Source organism: Hemitrygon akajei, chromosome 21 (genome assembly GCF_048418815.1).
Source record: "Hemitrygon akajei chromosome 21, sHemAka1.3, whole genome shotgun sequence".
Lineage (NCBI taxonomy): Eukaryota > Metazoa > Chordata > Chondrichthyes > Myliobatiformes > Dasyatidae > Hemitrygon > Hemitrygon akajei.
Window position 1 is genome coordinate 21,534,907 of NC_133144.1, and position 22,486 is coordinate 21,557,392.

At 44.4% G+C, this 22,486-nt stretch overlaps 1 protein-coding gene across 5 annotated transcripts in view; it reads right to left on the reverse strand.

The window, feature by feature from the left end:
- Positions 1-21,817, reverse strand: part of malt3 (MALT paracaspase 3) — a 133,753-nt gene extending 111,936 nt beyond the window's left edge. The window contains exons 1-2 of one of the 5 annotated variants that reach the window (XM_073024980.1): positions 21,533-21,817; positions 5,893-6,051 (exon numbers count right to left, since the gene is read on the reverse strand). In XM_073024980.1, the coding sequence (XP_072881081.1) occupies positions 5,893-6,051; positions 21,533-21,569 (196 nt within the window). In that variant the 5' untranslated portion in view covers positions 21,570-21,817. The remainder of the gene's footprint in view (positions 1-5,892; positions 6,052-21,532) is intronic. The other 4 variants (XM_073024979.1, XM_073024982.1, XM_073024981.1 and 1 more) reach the window with 4 other exon arrangements.
- Positions 21,818-22,486: the final 669 nt, after the last annotated feature.

Below are 22,486 nucleotides of genomic sequence, written 5' to 3' on the forward strand. Positions count from 1 at the left end.
AGCAGCACAGATGTAAACACTGGTCCTGGGAACGTTGGAGATCAGAGGATGAAGAACCAACTGGTGCAACACTCTCTCTCTTAAACTCTCTCCTGAGCTCATTTACTTTTTACACCTTTTTATTGAGATATTTTGAGCCATGTCACCCAGCAACCCCCGATTTCATCCTAGCCTAATCACGGGACAACTTACAATGACCATATCAACCGGTATGCCTTTGACTGTAGGAAACCAGTGCAGTCATGGGCAGAACATACAAACTCTTACAGACGGCGGCAGGAAGTTGCAATGCCTTCCTTATAGTTAATCTAATATCTGTTACATTCCTTTTGAACTTGTGCAAACATACTTTTAATGATGGCACTTCAGGAAGAGAAATCCAAAACTGATTGCTGGTATTGTACCTTTCAGTCATGGGGTTTCCCTAAAGGTGAGCAGTCAGGCACACTACAAGGAAATAGTTTTTCTTCTTGTAGATCAGGAACGTGAGTGCAAATTTCATGCCAAAGTCTCTCGGCTTGGACTCCGTGAAACTGACTCTGATGTACAGTTGGCTCTGTCAACAACTTCCTGCCGTGGAAAATGTAACTCTTAATCCACATTGTTCACAATCTAGTCTCTCGCACTGCAATGCAATCAACCAAGGTCTGTGGAATTTTCACTGGTATAGCAACAGTCAACAATTCCCACTGACGCAATACCAATGATATCACCAATTGAAACCCAGCCGATATTGATCAATTCAGCTGCTGCCCACAGCCAGTTATTGGGCAACCAGAGATCTTCCAAAGTTATGCGAGAACCAAAGAAAAACTGCAGATGCTGGAATCTGAAACAAAAACCAAAACTGCTGGAAATATGGATCAGATCAGGCCGCACTCGTGGTAAGGGAAACAGATTCAACATTTCCACTAAAATATTGACTCAGTTACTTTACCCACAGATGCAGCCTTCTCTGCTGAATATTTGCAGCAGCTTCCTGCTTTATGGTCATCTGCAAGTCTGGTAACAGCCCACCATCAAAAAGTAGGCAGGTCACAAATTATAATTCATCCAGTTACCTCAGTGACCCTGCACCATGCTGGCAATGCAAGTTATCTTATTACTATTCTGGTGTACTTGTACTGGGAATTTCCTCCAGATTTCCATGTTCCACTCTTGGAATTGCCTAGGCTGCCAGATGCTTCTTTTTGGATCAAACATTAATTGAGCGTCTCGTCTATACACACAAAAATCCATAGTACTATGCTGTGCTCTCTAATAAGATCATTAGACATGGGAGCAGAATTGGACCATTCAGCTCATCGACTCCTCTCCACCATTCAATCACAGCTGATTTATTATCCCTTTCGACACCATTCTCCTGCCTTCTCCTCATAACCTTTGATGCCCTTCCTAATCAAGAACCTAACAACCTCCACTTTAAATATACCCAAGGACTTGGCCTCTACAGCTGTCTGCTCAATATATTTTTCTTGCTAAGAGTTTAAATAAAATGGATAAAGTAGTCCTCCCGACTTTGGTACTCCCAGCAGTCTGCTGCATGCAAATTAGTTGCCTGCTCCCTCCTCGACCATTGGCTGGAAAGCAGTTGGGAGTCACTTGTACTATTCCAATGCAAGTCACCTTCTTTTTGTTTTAGAACCAACCACTGAGGAAAGCAAAATTGCACAGGTCACCTTTTTTTGCTGGAAAGGCAAGTGTAGCCCTGAGGGCTTGAGACAAAGCACAAATTTTATCATGTGGCAGTACTTCAATAGGTTGCTCTTGGTGGGTTCAAGTAATCAGCTGCAGTTTAGTACACACACCTGCTAAGATTTTATTGTTCAACCATCAAGCTTCTGAACTAGTGGGGATAACTTCACTCACGTCAATACTGAGCTGGTTCCACAACCTACGGACTCACTTTCAAGGACTCTACAACTCACGTTCTCGGTCCATTATTTATTTATTTTTTGTAATTGCACAGTTTGTCTTCTTTTGCACGTTGGTTATTTATCACGCAAGAAAATGACTCTCAGGGTAGTACATGGCAACATATAGATACTTTGATAATAAGTTTACTTTGAAGTTTGAACTTTGATTGCAAGTTATAAAGCATAAACCAGGAAGATTTCTGCTTGCCCAGTAATCATCCTTGGGCAGCAGTGATGATCGAGAGTGGGTGGTTTAACTCACAGTTGCCAAAAGTGGGTTTCCTTCAGGTGCTCTGGTTTCCTCCCACAGTCCAAAAGATGTTCCGGTTGCGAGGTTAACTGGTCATTGTAAGTTGTACCATGATTAGGCTAGGATTAAATCGGGGTGGTGTGGTGTGGCTCGAAGAGCCTATTTTGTGCTGTATCTCAGAAAAATAAAGTATTGTGTCAGCCTGCCAAGGTCCGATCGGCATGGAACAAGGAAGGTAGACCACATGACTTTTATGATCGAATACTTAAATTATTCAGATTTAGAGTACGTGAGCACTAAACTAGCAAAACTTCATTATCAATACAGCTAATTCAAATAGTGGTTATCTTTCCTTTGCACATTCCACAACACTCAATTGCTTTTTAATAGCTTCAATTAGGCGGCCAATTACAGGGCAGATTTTCCTCAAACAGCAATCTGATAACAACATGTAACATACCCAATGATTCCACCGTGAAATAACGACAGGGAGTTCTTCATGCGCCAGCTCATCTCTGGTCCACTACACCAGTACACCCAATCCTCGGCCCCGAAACCGAACCAGGGACAAAGCACAAAGGTGCTGAGCGGGGGGAGCCTGATGCACTTTGCATCCAGATCCTCTGCTTCGTATCACCCAAGGCTGATCCTTATGCTAGCTCAATGCACAGTGTAATGATTTGATCTTATTTATTTATTGAGGTACAGTGCAGAGTAGGCCCTTCCTGCCCTTCGAGCCATGCCCCAATTCAACCCTAGCCTAATCACAGGACAATTTACAATGACCTACTAACTGGTCCGTCTTTGGACTGTGGGTGGAAACTGGAGCACTCAGAGGAAACTCACGCGGTCATGGGGAGAACGTACAAACTCCTTACAGACCGTGGCAGGAAAGTATAAACAGTATGCAAAACAGGTTTTTCCAAAATGTCTGGGAACATGTGACAATAATAAATCAATCCAATCACATACGCAGAGTTAATGAGTGATCAGAATAGATTTTCAAATGCAGCTCAAAGGTCTTTGACAATTAAGCATGAGGCCTATGACAGAGGACCCCATAAACTTCTCCCCGAAGCCCATTTGTCTGTGGAATGATGTTTTACTGAAGCCCAACCGGTGTCAACAGGAATAGGCCTGTTCCACCGTTGAACAAGATCGCGGCTTCTTAAATAGGCTGCACAGCTGGTGCATCTGTGCCTGACACTCCAGCAGCCCCAGGTTCAATGCTGGCCTCTGGTGCTGGGTGGCATGCCTGACCGTGTGGTTTGCTTCCACATCCCAATGACATGCCGGTTGGCGGCTTAACTGGCCACTGTCAATCGCCCTAGTGTGTGGATGAGCAGTAGAATCCCTGGGGTGGGGGGGTGAATGTTGAAAAGAAGGTGGGCAGAATAAAACAGGATCACTGTTGGATTAGTGCAGTTAGGTAACAGATGGTCAAGGACCCGTATCCTTGACTCCGTTCTGTAAACCACCTCTGTAAACATCACTTAACATCTTAACCTGTATCTTGGCATCAATTGTCATTTGCAGGACCTTTAACACCCCTTGACTGCAGGCCTTCTCTGTCGCTTTCTAGTTGTTCAACTATGCACCATAGTCATTACCCGCACACGACAGGAATTCGGTTAATGGGGAGAGGCCATCACTTACCCTTCATCATAGAGAAATTTACAAACTAACACTTAACTTCCAGTAACTGTCTCATTTGTACCAGTACACTATGGAGTCTTGGCAATATTCAAATAAACCCACACTGAGCTCTCTTCAAAAGGTCATTTATCCCACACCTCTCTCCAGCACCCCCCCACCCCCCGCCCGGGAGTGTGCGTTGCTAACGTAGGTACTCCGTACAAGTGGTCCCTAATCTCAACCAGCACCACAAATATGAAGGAGAGTTTTTCCATTAACTTTTTATGGTCATTTTAATTAATTTATTTATTGAGATACAGCACAGAATAGGCCCTTCCAGCCTTTCAAGCCACATTGCCTTGCAATCCTCCGATTTAATGCTAGGCTAATCATGGGACAATTCACATTGACCAATTAACTGACCAACAGGTACGTCTTTGGACTGTGGGAGGAAACCAGAGCAGCTGGAGGAAACCCACTTGGTCAAGGGGAGATCGTATAAGCTCCTTACAGGCAGCGGCGGGAATTGAACCCAAGTCTCCTGTACTGTAAAGCGTGTATGGATCCCCAAGCAATTTCAGACCTTCAGGTTCAAGATCTATGACATAATATGTTTTAAATATTACTCGATAACATAGATATAATCTTAGTTTAATATCTCATCTTTGGACTGGGCAGTCTGCCCCCATTGTTTCTTTAAGGCAGAGCTCTAATACGAATCCCCAGCAATGATAGTTGCACTTTATTTTCATTTGCCCCAATCCAAGGGCATTTTCAGCTTTCCTTTGCAGGGCCCTAGAGTCAACAAGGTCAAGCTTTCGGAACGCTAAAGCAGTGATACATCTCCAGACCAAAATGCACGTGACTTGGAGATTCCGCTGCATTTGGCTTTCTTGGTTAGACAATTCACAGGGCAAGAAAGGAATTCTGAACAAAAATTGGCAAGGTGAGGAGCACCGTATGGGGCATACATAACGTAGATAGGGAACTGGTGGGAATGGGGAGCGGGCGATGAATCCAACTGAGGTAACACTGATAACGCTGACATCCTCATATCTTGTTGGTGGTTATTATGGCCTCTCCCACCTGGCTCTGTACATGAGCTGAAAAAGATTTAAATTACAAGGACAGATTTTATAGTCCAGGGTTGTACCCACTTATCCATAAGAGTGATCTTATGTAGGGATTTTAATTGATCACCGTCATCATTATATTGAGTGACATAGCTGACCGTGCTGTATAACCACAATTGTCCTTGGCAAACTTTTCTACAGATGTGGTTTGCCATTGCCTTCTTCTGGGCAGTGTCTTTACAAGGCAGGTGACCCCCCCCCCACCCCCCAGCCATTATCAACACTCTTCAGAGTATTGCCCAGTGTCAGTAGTCACATAACCAGGAATTCTGATATGGATCAGCTGCTCATACGACCATCCACCACCTGCTCCCATGGCTTCTCATGACCCCTGATCTGGGGGGGGGGGGCTAAGCAAGTGCCACACCCTGCCCAAGGGCGACCTACAGGCGAGCAGGGAGAAAGAGCACCTTTCGCCTCCTTTGGTGTAGACGCATCTCCACCCCGGCACCCATTTAACTGATAAGTAGAGAAGAAATTATCTCTTCTGCTCTTCTGTTAGAGAACATACATGTGAAAGGGTCAGTAAAATTAGAGGTAGGCTGTTCAGGTTGAGCACTTCCTTCAGCAGATAGTGGAAATCTGAATCAATCCTGACTGAAATTTCTGTAATGAGACTGATCAATTTTAATGGTAACAGGTTGTGATATTAGAATGTGCTTTCTGGATTTAGTAAATATATTAGCCACAAATGGATACATTCTGACTAAGGATCCAAGGGAAATAATGGTTTGACAGCAAGGCTTCTGGTCGCTGACTCATTTTATACCCACAACTGATTTCAATTAAATTTATTTTCTTGATTTTCCTTGGCTAAAGGCATTGCAACAAAGGTTGCATTACAAAGGCTGTAAATCTCTGTGACGTACTGAAATTAAGAAAGGCACTGTGGAAAAAAATAAATGCATTTATCATAACGCAATATTTGATGATGTGTTCCAACTGAATGCTCCCTTACCTGGCTTTTCTCTGGGTTGTAGGGTTAAGGTTCTTTTAAACCGCTCCTCCCAGCTCATCCTCCTTATAGCGGAAACCTTCTCGGCTTCCCTTCGCTGCAGCTTTTCACGGAAACGGGTGCCTGCGCATCTTTTTCGTCCAGTCAATGAACAAGGAGTCACTGTCGTGCAACAGAAAAGAAAGAACCTAGCATCCTGCAGGCCTTGCAAACCCCATTCTCCAGTTAGTCACTCAACAACTGAGACAATCTCCGATCCAACAGGATAGGAGAAGTAAAAGCAAACAGCGCAACCGCACGTGTTCTGTTCAAGACAAACATTTCAGTTCAGCCCAAACTTGGAAAAGTCCCCAGAGTCCCAGTGCATCTTGTGCAGTGTTTTCTACTGCACTTCAAGCTCACGCTACATGAGATCAGCTGATTTTGCAAAACGTTTTATATTATTGCACACATCTTCCTTTCAACAGCGCAGCCCCGGCATCTTTTACTATATTAAACAAACATGGAACAAACATAAATTGCTGCTGTTGAGACTCTAAAGGGAAAATAGTGATTTGCAGCTGGCTTTAAACATATTAGATCGGTTATTCCTATGTAAATTTTACCAAAGAAATACTAGGTCAGATAGTACCTTTAATGAAGTCAAAATCCTCCTTCTTCAAAGAACGGTTTCCCTCCCACTGACGCTGCCCACACACACACACATCTCCTCCATTTCCCGTACATCCACGCTAACCCATCTTCCGCCACCTTAACAGTGATGGAGTTCTTCTTGTCCCATCAGCCTCTGCTTCCAACACATTATCCTCTACAATTTCTGCCAACTCCAGAGATCCTACCACTAAATACATCTTTACCTCTGCCCTCCCGGTTTTCCCACAAGTATCACTCCTTCTGTGATTCCCTTGTCCATTCGTCCCTCCAGGCACTTATCCCTGCACGTGGCACACTTGCCCATATTCTTTCTCCCTTGCCTCCATTCAGGGCCCCAAACAGTCCTTCCAGGTGAGGCAACTCTTCAGCTGCAAATCTGCTGGGGTCACCCATCATGCCCGGTGCTCCTGACGCAGCCTCCTAAACATTTGGTGAGACCTGTCGTAAATTGGGGCAGCGCTTTGTCGGGCTCCATCCACCGCAAGCAGAAATTCCTGCTGGGCAAACATTTTAATTCCAGTTCCCGTTCTGACAAGCTGGTTCATGGCCTTCTCCTGTGCTGAGATGAGGTCACAGTCAGGGTGGAGGAGCTACACCTGTGTAGCCTCCAACCTGAAGGCATGAATATTGATTTCTCCTTCCAGTTAAAAAAAATTCCTCCCTCCTCTATTCTCCACGCTGACCTTTTACCTCTTCTCACCTACCTATTACTTCCCATCTTGGTCCCCTCCTCCTTCCCTTTCTCCTATGGCCCATTCTCCTCTTCTACCAGATTCCTTTCTCAGCCCTTAACCTTTCCCACCTACCTGGCTTCACTTATCATCTTCCAGCTAACCTCCTACCCCTCCCCCTACCTTTTTGTTCTGACATCTTCCCCCTTCCATGCATTCTATGTTCTACCTCATTCATCCTTCCAAAACACGTCAGGTCCCATTTATCAAGCTGCATCTGCCCAAGTTGCCCAATGATCAATATCCTGTATCCCTAATTTCAACGACACCAATTTTGTGTTATCTGCGAACATTAAATCATACCTCTGCGAGGCAAGTTCTTTCCCCCCCCCCCCCCCCCACACCAGGTAGATGTATAGAAAGAGAGGCCAGAGGAAATGTTAGACGTAGGTATGAAAACAATGTGTAAATGACACTTGGACATGTACACAGATACTAAAGGTTGAGAAAGATATTGGCCAAATGGGGCTAAATCAGGAAGATATCGGACAGAATAGGTGAGATGGGCCAAAGGGTCTTTTCCCATGCTGTGACTCATGATCTCCTTAATTCATATCCAAATCATTAAGGTCCAGTGTATAACAAATAGAATGTGTCCCATCACCCAAACATGTGGTCAGAGATTTCCATTCACAAAATTAATCCTTCACCATCACCTTCTGCCTCTCATCTCCAAGCCATTCTCTCCGTACACCTTCTATCTGTCCTAATTCCATGCCCAATTAGGTTCAAGCCCGTCTCTGCCGACACGGATTTTTGACCACATTCTGGTTCAGCTGCCAGCCACACAGTTGGTACAAGTCCCACCTTGCCAGAAATGGCCTGAACGATCCTGAGCCCTCCCTCCTACACCACCCTTCTAGTTACACATTTATCAGTCCTACCCTCCCTGTCCTATTCGTACCAGCATGTGGCACCAGTAATCCAGCAACTGCAACCTTAATCTCTGACAGGAACTTGGATGGGTTGGTGATGACAGCGAATGACTGATGGATTTGTGCAGGGAAGGCAGGTACGATAGGGAAGGGGACCAGACTAACGAACTGGTGCAAATAGGTGAATAAGATCGAACTTGGACCGTGTACGTGCTGGGCAACCCTACCTACTTTCCAGTGAACTGCTTCTCCAAAGCACAATCAGAATTGTTAAATAGACAAATAAAATGAGAATGTCAAAGTTCAAAAGTTCGAAGTATCTATACCAGACACAACTTTGAGATTCGTCTTCTTGCAGGCAGCCACGAAACAAAGAAACGCCATAGAACTGGTTTAGAGAAAACCCCATACACAATACCATCAAGTGTGTGAAAAAAAACAACAAATCACAGGGAAGAATTATACAGAACATTAAACATCAAAGCACAGAATCCCCCGAGTGAGTCCACAGCCACCGAAGTGAGTGAAGGCAGTCCAGCGGCCGGTTCACAACCACGGCTGCTGGGCCTAGTCACAGATCCACTTCCACCGATCAAATCACGCAAGCAATAAACTGCCTTCGGCACCGAGGACATAAAGCGTCAAACCGCAACCTGGAGCGAGTCCACCGCCACGAGCCCATCGAACGCGGGACCCAAGACTCCAGCACCCTCCAACGGCACTGAACCCGTTCATTTTCCTTGTCGATTTTCATCTCGCTCGACGCTTCAATCGGAGTGGAGCCATGGAGCCAAACCCAAGCTGGCACTCTGCCTCTCGGAATCGACGCTGCCACCCCCAGCAACGGCTGTATTTGGAATACAAATACTCACAGACAACCCCACACAGAAGCAGCTTATTGGAGAAGGAATGAAGTGACACAATGCTTCATCTTGATTTAGCATACAATACGCTTCCCTCCACACCCCTCTCTTAGCTGTCTTGTATAATTTATATTTTGTCTGCGTGTCAACCTACCTGTCTGGGCTGCTGCTGCTGCAGGTAACACTGCACTTGCACGTCACCATCCTTGTGTACACTGCAATAGATTCAACTTGATGATACCTAGCCACTTTCACCATACTTTTCATTACTGTGGACAATGAGGTTATGTGGTGAAACTGGGAGTCCTTCCAAACATTTCACAGAAGTTAGCTTTTTATGAGCCATAGCATTTTATCTCTGCTCAGGAACATCAATCTGACAAACTGAGATTTGTCTTGAGAATGATCATCAAGTTTTCAGTAGAGATTGAGAAGAGATTTACCCAACACTTCAAAACCGATGAAGAAACAATGCGAACAGGATACTGATTGGAAGCGGTGATTACAAAACCAGAACTGTATTCAATTTTCATGCTTTTAGCAATCAAAATCCGAATCAGATTTAATATCACCGGCATACGTCATGAAATGGTGTCAACTTCGCTGCAGCAGTACAATGCAATACTTGATCGTATAGAAAAAACAAGTACGTATATACGTCTATTAAATACCGGTAGTTAAATTAAAAAGTGCAAAAACAGAAATAATAAAAATAAAGTGAGCTAGTGTTCATGGGTTCAATGTCTATTTAGGAATCGGATGGCTGAGGGGAAGAAGTTGTTCCTGAATCACCGAGTGTGTGCCTTCAGGCTTCTGTACCTCCTTCCTGATGGTAACAAAACAAACAGAGCATGTCCTGAGTGATGGTGGGGGGGAGAGGGGGTCCTTAATAATGGACGTTGCCTTTCTGATGGCACCAGTCCTTGAAGATGCCTTGGATACTACAGAGGCTGGTATCCATGATAGAGCTGACCAATTTTACAACTTTCTGTAGCTTCTTTTAATCCTGTGCAGTAGCTCCCCCCCCTCCCCCATACCAGATAGTGACGCAGCCTGTCAGAATGCTCTCCCTGGTAGATCTGTAGAAGTTTGAGTGCTTTAGGTGACAAACCAAATCTCCTCAAACTCCTCATGAAACATAGCAACTGTCTTGGCTTCTTTGATATGTTGGGACTAGGTTAGATCCTCAGGGATCTTGACACCCAGGAACTTGAAACTGCTCACTCTCTCCACTTCTGATCCCTCTGAGGATTGGTGCTTGTTACTGATCCAAAAGCAGCCACTGTTATACCTGTGATCTGATTTTGGAAATGTTAGGTTGAATTGTGGATAGTACAGAACAGTTGCAAAGTAAAACCAATCAGAATATAGCATATTTAACATGCTAAAGACAGCCAGATGGAGAAAGCAGTTTTATTTTGTTTTAATTGCCTTGATTTACCTGAGAGGTTGTGTGACATCACATTTTATTTACAGTCTGCATTAGGTACTTTCTGTTTGGAGCTGAACTTTGCACTTTTAAGTTACTAGTATACTCTCTATGGCATTGGTTGGTTAAATGGTGGACATGTTCCCACTGTGTCAAGGAAGTTTCTTCATTGCATTTTTTATGAGTCACCATACATTGAGATGGTGATTTAAAAATAGATATACGCTCTCAAAAGCAGAACGTCCCAGTGGCCAAACATTTTCAATCCGATTCCCATTCCTGTTCTGACACGTCGGTCTTGTGCCAACATGAGGACATCCTCGGGGCGGAGGGCAACACCTTGTATTCCATCTGAGAAGCCTTCAACCTGATGGCATGAATATCTATTTCTCGCTCTGGTTAAAAAATATCCCTCCCCCTCTCCTTGTCTTCCATTCCCCACTCTAGGGCCTCACCTCTTCTCACCTGCCTATCATATCCCCCTGGGTCCTCTCCTCTTTCTCCTATGGTCCACTCTTCACTCCTAACAGATTCTTCCTCTCCAGCCCTTTACCTTTTCTCACCCACCTGGCTTCACCTACCACCTTCCAGCTAGTCCTCCTTCCCCATCTTTTTATTCTGGTGACTTCCCCCATCCTTTCCAGTCCTGAAGAAGGGTCTCAGCCTGAATCTTTGACTGTTTATTCATTTCCATGGGGGTGGGAGTGTGTGTGAGGGAGAGGGGGAGGGGGAGGGGGAGGGGGAGGGGGAGGGGGGAGGGAGAGGGGGAGGGAGAGGGGGGAGGGAGAGGGGGGAGGGAGAGGGGGAGGGAGAGGAGGGGGAGGGAGAGGGGGGAGGGAGAGGGAGAGGGAGAGGGAGAGGGGGAGGGGGAGGGGAGGGGGAGGGGGAGAGGGGGAGGGAGAGAGGGAGAGGGAGAGAGGGAGAGGGAGAGAGGGAGAGAGGGAGAGAGGGAGAGAGGGAGAGAGGGAGAGAGGGAGAGAGGGAGAGAGGGAGGAGAGGGAGAGAGGGAGAGAGGGAGAGAGGGAGAGAGGGAGAGAGGGAGAGGGAGAGAGGGAGAGGGAGAGAGGGAGAGGGGAGAGAGGGAGAGGGAGAGAGGGAGAGAGGGAGAGAGGGAGAGAGGGAGAGAGGGAGAGAGGGAGAGGGAGAGAGGGAGAGAGGGAGAGAGGGAGAGAGGGAGAGAGGGAGAGAGGGAGAGAGGGGAGAGAGGGAGAGAGGGGGAGAGGGAGAGGGAGAGGGGAGAGGGAGAGGGAGAGAGGGAGAGAGGGAGAGGAAGAGAGGGAGAGGGAGAGAGGGAGAGGGAGAGAGGGAGAGAGGGAGAGAGGGAGAGAGGGAGAGGGAGAGAGGGAGAGAGAGAGAGAGAGCTGCGAGCGAGAGCGCACGCACTTTGGATTTCCAGCATCTGCAGAATTTCTCGTATTTAGGTATAGTCTCGGATATCTTTTGTATATTACAATCTTTAATTTCATCCCAACACTCAGTTACTACATGTCTGCAAACAGTTTAATTTTTCTCCCCCTAATAGAAGAACACCAAGGCAACTCTGGAGACGAATCCAAGTTGCTTTTGACTTTCTCCCGCTTACACTGGAGAAAGGAGTTAGCTGTGAGTTACCTGCTGCCAACCTGCAGTGTACGTGGCAGGTCTGTTGTATTTCTAGTCACTGGCAAGTTTCATGATATTGTTAGTGGGTGAGTCAGTAATGATATTGGTGTTCAATGTCAAGGAAGGGCGATTAAATTCCTTCTTGTTGGACACAGGTATTATGTAGCAGAAATATTATGTTGAACGAACTTGAGTGTTGTCTAGATCTACACACACACACACTTTTCGGGAATAATGAATTAGCTAAGGATGACTTGGGTTGGGGTTCTACACTGAGGGTATGCCTGCAGTGATATGCTGAAGCCAAGATTATTAGGCTGCATCTTCCTCAGACGCCAACAGCAGCGAGCTGGACCCTCGACTTCCACTTTAACCTTAAACACCAAGGCCACACACCATCAAATGCTACTTTGACATCTCATTTCATACCCGGTAGTCAGACTTCTGTCTCGTTTTAGACCAGGGTCTGGAGCTGAAAGGTCCAGACAGAAACAAAGTGCCAGCGAGAAAATTCTACCCTTTCTCAATAATAACAAAACCTCAAAGACATGGACAAATGTTGCACTTGCAAATGTCTCATTAATTCTTAAACACAGCACAAAAATAGTACTAGTGTTTTTGATTAATGCTTGCAGGTCAATTTGTTATTAAAAGTTGCAAACTCTACGTAATTTTCTCAGAGAAACTGACTGGTGCAATTGCTGGCTCTGCACAAGAAACAACTCTCGGAAAGGGTTTTCTACAATTCCTTCACAGTCCATCAACTGCACTTTCCCGTCCACCCTCAGCCCCAGCTGCAGATACACACTACACTATCGTGCACAAAATATGGCATCCACCAACCATGGTAGTGTAGCGGTTCGTGCGATGCTATCACAGCTCGGGGCATCACAGGAGGTTCAATTCCGAGCGTCACCTGTAAGGAATCTGTACATCTTCCATGTGGAATGCCTGGGTTTCCCCCGGGTGCTCCAGTTTCCTCCGTGGTCCAAAGGTGTACTGGGTAGGTTAACTGGTCATTGTAAATTGCCCTGTGATTATGTTAGGGTTGAATTGGGGGTGTAGAGTTTGCGACACAGAGCAGTTTCAAAGGGCCAACTTCGCACTGTATCTCTAAATGAATAAATAATCTTCTTGCGTTTAATTAATCATCATCTCAGCTCCTTCTAATATTGGCATAAGCAAGCCTCTTAGTTAGTAAATTGCTACAAATGGGAAGTCTACCAACATTAGATGTACGAAATGGGACAGAATCTTTAGGTCCGGAAAAGAACGACAGTGTTGACAATTTCTTTCAGTAAATGCTGCTGACTTCGATGAAAACATCTACGTTTGACTATAACTGTTTTACAAGCTTAAGGTCTTCATGTTTAGCACAAGAATCATTGGCTGTCTTAATCTAAAATCACAACTCACAGCTAAAAAGGGGTAAAGAAAGAAGACTGAACTACAACTCCCAAATAAAGCCATTGATTATAATTCTCAAAAGTTTTGACAGCTCAAGCCTGAACATGTGGTTTAACCATTAGACTATGTTACAGATAGCAGAATTAGGTCATTCAGCTGACTATTAATAATCCATTATTCAATCGTGGACTTTTTATTAACTCCATTAACCTACCTTCAACTTCTGACCCTTAACCCCTTTACCAATCAAGAAATAATCAAACCCTGCCTTAAATACACCCGATGAGTTGCCTTCCACAACCCTTTGTGGCAACAAATTCTCCAACCTCTGGCTGAAGAAAATTCCCCCTCACCTCTGTTTTATCCTGAAGCTGTGCCCTCAGATCCTAGACATCTGAGGGATCCATGCATGCGGATCCCAAGATCACTCAGTTTCCTCCATAATGCCAAGAATCATGCTATTAACCCTGTAATCTGCCTTCAAATTCAACCTTCTGAATTGAACGTGTTTACACTTCTCCGAGTTGAACTTCATCTGCCTCTTCTCAGCTAACACTGCATCCTGTCAATGTCCCATTACAACCCTTCACACCGTCTATAACTCCACCAAGCTTTGTGTCATCTTCAAATTTACTAACCCACTCTTTCATGTCCTCGTACAAGTCACCCAAGAGCAGGTGTCTCAGAAATGATCACTCAGAACACCACCGGTCCAGGCAGAATACACTCCATCCATTGTCACCCTGTCTTCTATGTGCAAGGCAATTCTCTATCCACACACCCAAGTTTTCCCTGGATCACATGCCTCTTGACTTTCTGAACAGCCTATCATGGAGAACCAAAATCAAACACCTTACTAAAATCCTTATACACTACATCTACTGCTCTACCCTCATCAATGTGGTATGTCATCTCAAAGAATTGAATCAGGCTTTTTGGACATGACCTACCCCTCACAAAGCTACGCTGACTAATCCTAATCAGACTACGCTTCTCCAAATGCTCATAAATCCTGTCTCTAAGAATCTCCTCCAATAATTTTCCCACCACTGAATAACGGAATAACATTTTCCACACTTAGTTCATCTGGTACTACATCTCTGTCCTCCTGATAAATTCCTTGTGAAAGAAGTCGGAGCAGTATGCCTTATCGGGAGTCTGATGGTGTCCATGTGATGGAGTTGCCTGCTTTTTTCAGAAATCTCCAAATATAATCATAGCCTGGAGGACACTGATGTTGGTTTGATTATCTTGCCAGTGGAGTTGGAGGAATTTGCAAACACACTCAGGGTGGCTGCTGCCAGGCAGGTTTTTCTGCCGTCCAGTGGTCCAGAAACTTTATCCTGACCCGCAATCATCTTTTTCCCCCCCCCCTCAGATATGTCAAGGCCGTGCTGGTACACTGAAAGTATGAGTGAATTTCAGCATCGACGCCCACTTTCTATGAGAGGTGCTCCCCAGATATGAAGCATGGTCCAGTTCTTTCCTGAGCTGTGCAGTGGACACCAAATTAGTTGAATGGTCTTTATCTTGGGGATGTTTATTTCACAGGGGGTAGGATCCAATCTAGAGGCACCTCAAAGGGCAGTTAATGTATGAAAACACCGAGAAGATTCAGAAACACGTTAATAACCGCACCGTGCCTTGCATGGGATACAACAGTCAGAAGACAGCCAATTTCAAAGAGCAACCCTGTGGGTACACCTTCTTCCAGAGAGTTGTTGTTCCTTTTCACGACATGTAGCGCAGCAGGTGGCTTTTTTTTTTTTATTGCTGTTTCCCTAGCATTTGACTAGTCTTTTTTTTAAAATGAGGCCGAGTTGCTAGCTTGATGCTTAATCCGGCAGGGATGGAAAGTGTGCAAGGAACTGGCCGGATTCGAACTCAGGACCGTCTGCCTCGAAGTCCAGTGCTGATGCTACTACATCACCAGCTGGTACCTTCTTACAGATTAACCAACAAGAAAGAACAGTGCCTTTAAGGAGTTGGGTTTCACCATCAACAACTTGCCCTGAAGGATAAGTGGCCGTCCCCTGACCCTCCATCTTACTGTGTAGAACTATAACATCATAGTGATCAGGGCCAATGCTCTGACCGTGGCCCAAAGGTTCAGGAGCTCACTAAAGTCAAGTGCAAGGCACTTTCAGAATGGAAACTTGGTTATGTTTCAACAGCTGTGCTGACACATAAAGGTTGTTATCCAACAGAAACCTCATGGCCCAAAGAACAGATAGTGGTGGGTAAAGCTCAGAAGATCCAACAACCGCGATGGGGCTATATTCTTCAGCACTGTAGAGAACATTAGTGGCCCGAACAGCCAAGGACTCCAACTACTAAAAGCAAGAACAAAGGTGAGCTTATCACGAAAAGCGGTGAAGTCAGCACCCACCAAGTGGAACATTTTGAAGAATTCCTCAACCACAAGTCCGTCCTGACTCCATCCCACCGCAAACCAATTGAACGATCTCTCTGTCACCCTAGACAGTCCAGGCATCTATGTTCTATTAAAAAATTATCTTTTTTTTTACTTCAAGATAATGCCGAGCTGTGACCTCCATTGAGGTCACGGTTCAGTTTCATTTTTTTTAGAATGTGTTTTCTTTATGGGTTCGTGGTTTTTGTACATGGGGGCTGAGAGGGCAGTTAAACTCTGCCATGGGTGGCCCCAAGCTCCACTGCAAAAGGAGGAATGTTGTGCACTGGGCTAGTGAACCTATCCCGTTAAAAAAAAAAAAAACAGCACTACAGAAACTCTAAAGACCTCATCCCTCGGAGAGGAATGACTTTTGATGGGCTACACCTTGAAAGACTGTAAAAATTGGCCCAGGACTTTGGCAAGCTGCTGTCCGCATGGCCTCTGCCCCAGTAAGGGTTTTGGGCTAGTGAAGAAGAAGAGGAGAGTTTAGGGGGTCAAGTTCAGGCTGAGGGACAGGAATGTGGGAAAATTAGAGGAATGAGAGGACAGGCTGGAGTCTTACACATTCGAAAGGTCAGCAACATGGACATGGGGCTCTCACTGGCAGACCAACACAAACAAGAGCTGGTGGTTTCTCTAGGGTCAGCAAATTGTCAGTGGGTTCTGGAGTCGGGGTTCTTTGTGGGCCAGAGAAATGAGTTCCAATGAGCCCCCCCAAGTTCGCAAATAGGTAATAGCAGGTTTTGAGGCCTAGTGTCCAGGCTCTTGCCAACAGTGATTCCTGATTGAGGCCTGGTGGTCAATGATCGGCATGTTCTGGGATTGATGCTGAGGACTGAGGCCCAGGGATGAATTGAAAATCCAGAAGTTGAGTACTGTTGTCTGGAGCAGAGTCCTGCAAGTCACTCCAAGTCCACTGTGGGTGGGTGACAGTCTGCGAGCCCAAATCCATCCCTACTGGAGGCCTGTCCTGGAGTTAAGGGTCTGACTGTATGTGTGTGAGTGGAAGGGAGAACGGGGCTTGTTTTTGCTGCCGCTGTTGTTTGTCGCTGGTTGCGTCTTGTGTCGTTCTGCCGAGCATTGCGAATATGTTACGTTGGCACCAGAATGTGTGGAGAAACTTGCCAGCTTCCCCCAGCCACCAGAGAGCATTGGTTGTTAATGTAAATGACGCATTTCACTGCACGTTCGATCCACGCATGACAAATACACTTGAATCTTAATTAAAATGATGCAAAGAACATAAATCTGACTTACAATTTAACCACGCCACAAGACATTAGTCTTAACAATTTCTTAATCATAAAAAATACATCATTTACCGATCATCTATTTTCTATTGTAATGCCTGTAATATCTCTGCAAGCATGCGAGCTCCCTTCCCGACCCCAACATCCAGTGTTACTGAATAACAAAACAGTTGTGAACCAGTACTCATTATCTAATACATCCTCTCTACTCTGCTTCTGGATTCCAGTCAAATCTGAAACCGACACTGTGAAGTGGTTAAGGACACACACCATGTGCTCTGGCTCCATCTCAGTGATAAATTATTAAGGCAACATTAAGTTATATCATTTAAGTTTTACATGTTTCAAGTCCAGGGCTGCTCCTTTGGGGCTGCTTTTTTTTTTAAAAAAATAGTCATATTTTACAATGGGGCACAAGCACCAGCCATTTATAATTGCTTAAATCCAATCAATATGCTGGATTCAAAATAAAATCAGAAATGGTGGGTACTTAGTAAGGAAAGTTACATCTGCAAATACATTTTTGTATTGAACAGATATGAAAAAAAACCCAAGAAATGTAACATTCACTAAGATCAGATAATGGACCTCATTGTATACCACAAATGAAATAAATGGAGAAAAGGTGCTTTTTTTTTAAAAAAGAACAACAACACATCTTTGGCTTGGTGGTTTATGTGGACTAAAGAAACTCAACTACTTTACAGTAAGTCATTAGTCATTTTAATATATTTTTAGTAAAAGTACCACGCAAGGTCTTTTTTACTGGATCAGCCCATTAAGAAGAAAATAATTATTAATTATTTGGTTTCCAATTCTGCCTTTAAAAGACAGACTGTCATTTGGTAGGTATAGGGAACTTCTGGCAATATTTCAAAGTAGTTATTTGGGAAGAGATGTTAAAGGAATATTTGTACACTAAAGTTTAAAAAAAAATCCACTGAATGCAAATTGAGTCCATTATAGAGTTTGGATGTAGATTTTCTGAACTGAAAGATTACCTGTTTCTCTTTATTCATATCCTGCCTAGTTTGCAGAGTGTTGAAAAGTTTTTGTTTCTCCCCACCCCCCATTCCAAAGTTCAAAGCAAGTTTTATTATCAAGGTTCATATATATCAACATATGCTACCCTGAGATTCATTTTCTTGTGGGCATTCACAGTCGATCAATGGACAAATTAAAAACTACACACATTAGATGAAGATCAGACCACATTTTATAAGTAATTGATGCAGAACATTAGGTAACTGCAAATGGTTCACAAACTTTTTCTTGCATCTGTACACGAGCCTAAAACTTTTGCACAGTATTGTACATGGCCCTCTTAAGGATAATAAATGACTTTCAATGTGCTGTGTGATTTTATGATTTAATGACATTTAGGACTAATTTGGGATTCTTGCAGATATATAACAAACTCTGCCAGATACACAGCTTCACCGCACACCCCAGTGTTCCACACGCAGTAAACAGTTCCCAAAATGTCCTTGCGACATGCATTGACTGCAGTCTCGGTAACATTCACCAACTAAGGACTCATCATCACCAACAGAAATTCCCAACCTTGAAAAACATTTTTCTTCATTTGAATAAAAAAAACATGAATAAGCAGAATTTAGCTTCCTTAACAGAAGCATTTCCCACGATATACTGTGAACAGCTGATTCACATTCGATGCATGAAATTCCACATAAACACTGTTCTTATTTAAATCTTTCTACACACAGCTGAACGTGTCAGAATGCAACTCTTCTAACCAACAGCTCTCATTAAGTCTTCTCTTTTAGTCAAATCAGTACACTTTCTTTGATAATTTGGTATTTAAAGCACCACATTTGTTACTGCATCAGTTTATTCAATACATAACTCAGAATTTAATTCCCTCTAAAAATATTACAAACAGGGAGTTCATCATTTTTATGTCTTCATCATAGTGAAAACAAAAAGGTGTTCTGGAAAAATGCATCTGAACAAAATGACTTGCAATGACTTCACTGCCCTGGAAATCCAAGCCAATCACACTTTGATGTTTAAGTATAGACACATCTGTAATTTAGGAATCACAGCAGGCAATATTTGCAAAGCAAGGATGCAAAAAGATAATAATCAGTTCCAGCACCGCTGTTTGATAAGCATTGGTAAGGTGACTGGAAAGATCATTTCTGCGCTCAGAAGGTACGTGGAACTGTCAAGTTCATCGGACAGGATGGACAAGAAGAAGAACTTAACACCTTGCTCAAAGGACAAGACCTCAACAAAGCATGACTCTTGCAGTACTGCACTCAAGCACCAGACTAAATTTAACCCCGCGAATCAAGGGGCAAGTATTCCACCCAGCCTGCCATTAATGTGCTGTTCCAACTAATTCTAAACTACAATACCGGAAGGAGCCAGAAGTCCACCCCCTACACCTCCCCTCAGTACCGTGTGGACCTGGGTACCAGGACTCCTTCCCTGCACTGGCCTCAGTGTGCTCTACGGTATTAACCCAGCGTAATGCTCCGGTTAAGATTGCTATTGCTCTGCTGTAGGCATTTCATTTTAGCAGTTTTCTGCAAAAGTAGCATGTCCTGCTGGCAGAATGTTTCGGTTAAAGATAAGAAGCCCTGCTGTTCAACTTAGGAAAGTTGTGTCAGCCAGTCAGGATGGTGGAATCAGCAGGTTCCAGAGAGAGATCTGTGAGAGACAATAATCTGGCTTGGGGTCTTTTGGCGGGAGGTCGCAGAATGCCGGGAGGAGGAGAGTCCCCTTTGCAAGAAACGCTTTGTGCAGACGAATTGCTCTGAGAGGGAAGGGCCAATACTCCTGAGAGAGAGTCAGTTTGTTCAAGATGGACTTTGAGGGAAGTTGGGAATGTTGCAGGTGTTTTCACACAGACCGGATGTCCAGCACACAAAGGGATACACCCCCAGCGACTCCTGTATGCATCCCAACATTATGCGCACACTGGACTGGTTTAACGGCAATGGGTCCTTTTATTTTCTTTTTCCTATTAACTGTTTGATAAAGCTAAAATTGGTAAATATACTTTTTAAATGACTTATGCATTGTATGACCCGATACTTCTTGCCGACCAATAATTGTGTATGGGTATAATTTAAACAGCATCCGCTCAAATCAAAGTTCCTTTAGCCGGAACATCATGACGTTCCTGTTTGGTTGAACCCCAAATCACACCGACCCTAGGCATATATTGTTTATGAAAGGCAGCCTTGCTACCGCTGAGTCATGTGGCTGTTCGCAGAGTTAGCTAACGTGCCAAGCCCGTATATGAACCCAGGTGAGGGGGTTGCACCTGTAAGGCAATGGCTGTCTCAACACCGACTCTTTGAAAACTATTGTTTCTCCGTAACACTATAAATGATCCTTTTAAAGTATTTACCTTATTTTTGGATACGTATTTATAACAATTCATTGGATTTTATTTCTCCAAATTAAGCTTAACTGGTTAAGTGCTTCTGGCATTGGAAAGAGTCTATCCTTATTCATTCTCTGGAAACCCTTTAAAGTTTTGAGTAGTTTGATCTCCTAACAGATTCTCTTTGAGACACAGCTATACAAAAATTCTGTAATCTTCTAAAAAGTGCGTTTAAGTGGCATTGCCAGATTCTTCACTCCTTTCTTCCCAAAACCTCCTGAATACAGACGTTACGGCTGTGATGTAATTTTACATATTTGCACTTCATTATAATCTCGAGAGGGTAGTTTATACCGGCAACTCACCGAAGTTCAACATTGAGCCACAATCCCTGAAGTTTCTCTATAGTCACGGTGTGTCATTTCTTGCCGCCGGGGTGATTACTTCCCAGAAGGTGATCTAAATCCTTGGCTCCCACTCAGAAACTCTGACATTTAGGTAGCTGAAAGTCTGTCCTGTTCTTGGTTTTGTGGAACACGTGTAGCACCCTGAATTTCCAACACCGCACAGGAACTGCTAGTAAGGATCCCAGCCCACTTTTATCTTTGCTCTACTTTTCGTTCTCTACAGCCTTGCTCTCATTTCTCTCACGTTTCCTCATACCGTCCAACCCATCCAATCTATGCCGACCCTCAGGACAACCCCATTCTCCACTCTTCCCGCTGCAACCTTTTCTCTCACAAACTCTTCCCTAATCTAACTAGCAATTTCAGCTCTACAACTTTTAAAAATGTAGACCAGCTAGTTTTACTTAGTTCATTTTAGATTCATTAATATCGGCAACTCTCCGTTTAGTTAATTGGAAAAATTAATTCTAAAAGAAGAACATTACAAACACACACTCGCTGAGTTCCGTTGCTGACAGAAGATTTCATTCCAAGCCGCGGTACGCAGGACCGTGCCACCCAGGACGTGCTGGTGTTGATGTTTCAAAAAGGCGTGGCGATTCTAAGTTTGTAAATGTTTCCCGATATTAACAGTCATCGCCCCACACTCACCTGAGGATCCGGGGGTCTCTCTGACAACAGACGGCATGGAGAGCGGTGACGATCCGGGACGCCAGCGCTCTCAGCCGGCGCTCAGCAGTGAACGCTTCGCCCTCAGCATCAATGATTTAAATTACTTCAGGCCTCAGGAAAATTCCCGGAAGTTAACTCACCACATGCAGCAGAGGGGAAAAGAAACTTTATGGAAAGTTCCGCTGCAGGGCCGGAGCCGCCTCGGCTCCTCCAGGTCCTAACGCCTCCTTGTTTAACTATGAGCGAGCTCCACAGGTGCCGCTTAATGGGATTTTTTGTTTAGTATTTTATTTTTAAATTAATGTTTATTCATCATATATTTTTAAAAAGAACACAACGTCCTTAGTGTTGCCTGTTCAATGCATTCAGTGTTGCTGGTTTACTACATAGCAATGTTTGCACATAATTTTTGTACGTGCGCCAGAGCCACTCAAGTGGACAACTGGAGTGATACAACCGCATTGTTGTTTAAGAGCTCTCCCACCCTTCAGCTCCTCCACGTCCAAGCTGGGGCAGGAGCCGAGCCTGTGGGCCTTCCTCACAGAACTTGAAAGCGCCAGTCGGCGGAATTCCCTTACGGATATCTCACCGTTCGGGAAGAACAATTCGTTTCGGGCAGACTAAGGCGCATCTGTGAAAAATTAGGCTCTTCCAGCAGCGCTGAAATGTTCATCCATGTGTTTGTTTTTAAATTAGCAATAATGTCACATGTATCAAGATGCAGCGAAAAGCCTGCCTTACATCTAGATCAAATCAATTACACCGTGCATTGAGGTAGAACAAGACAGACAGTAAGAATGCAGAATAAAGTACAGGGCAGGTAGACAATCACAACCAGGTAGATAGTGAGGCCAAGAGTATCCCTGCAAACGGGCCATAGATCACAGAGTCCAGTTATACACACTGGATACAGACATCCCACCCTGCAAAAAC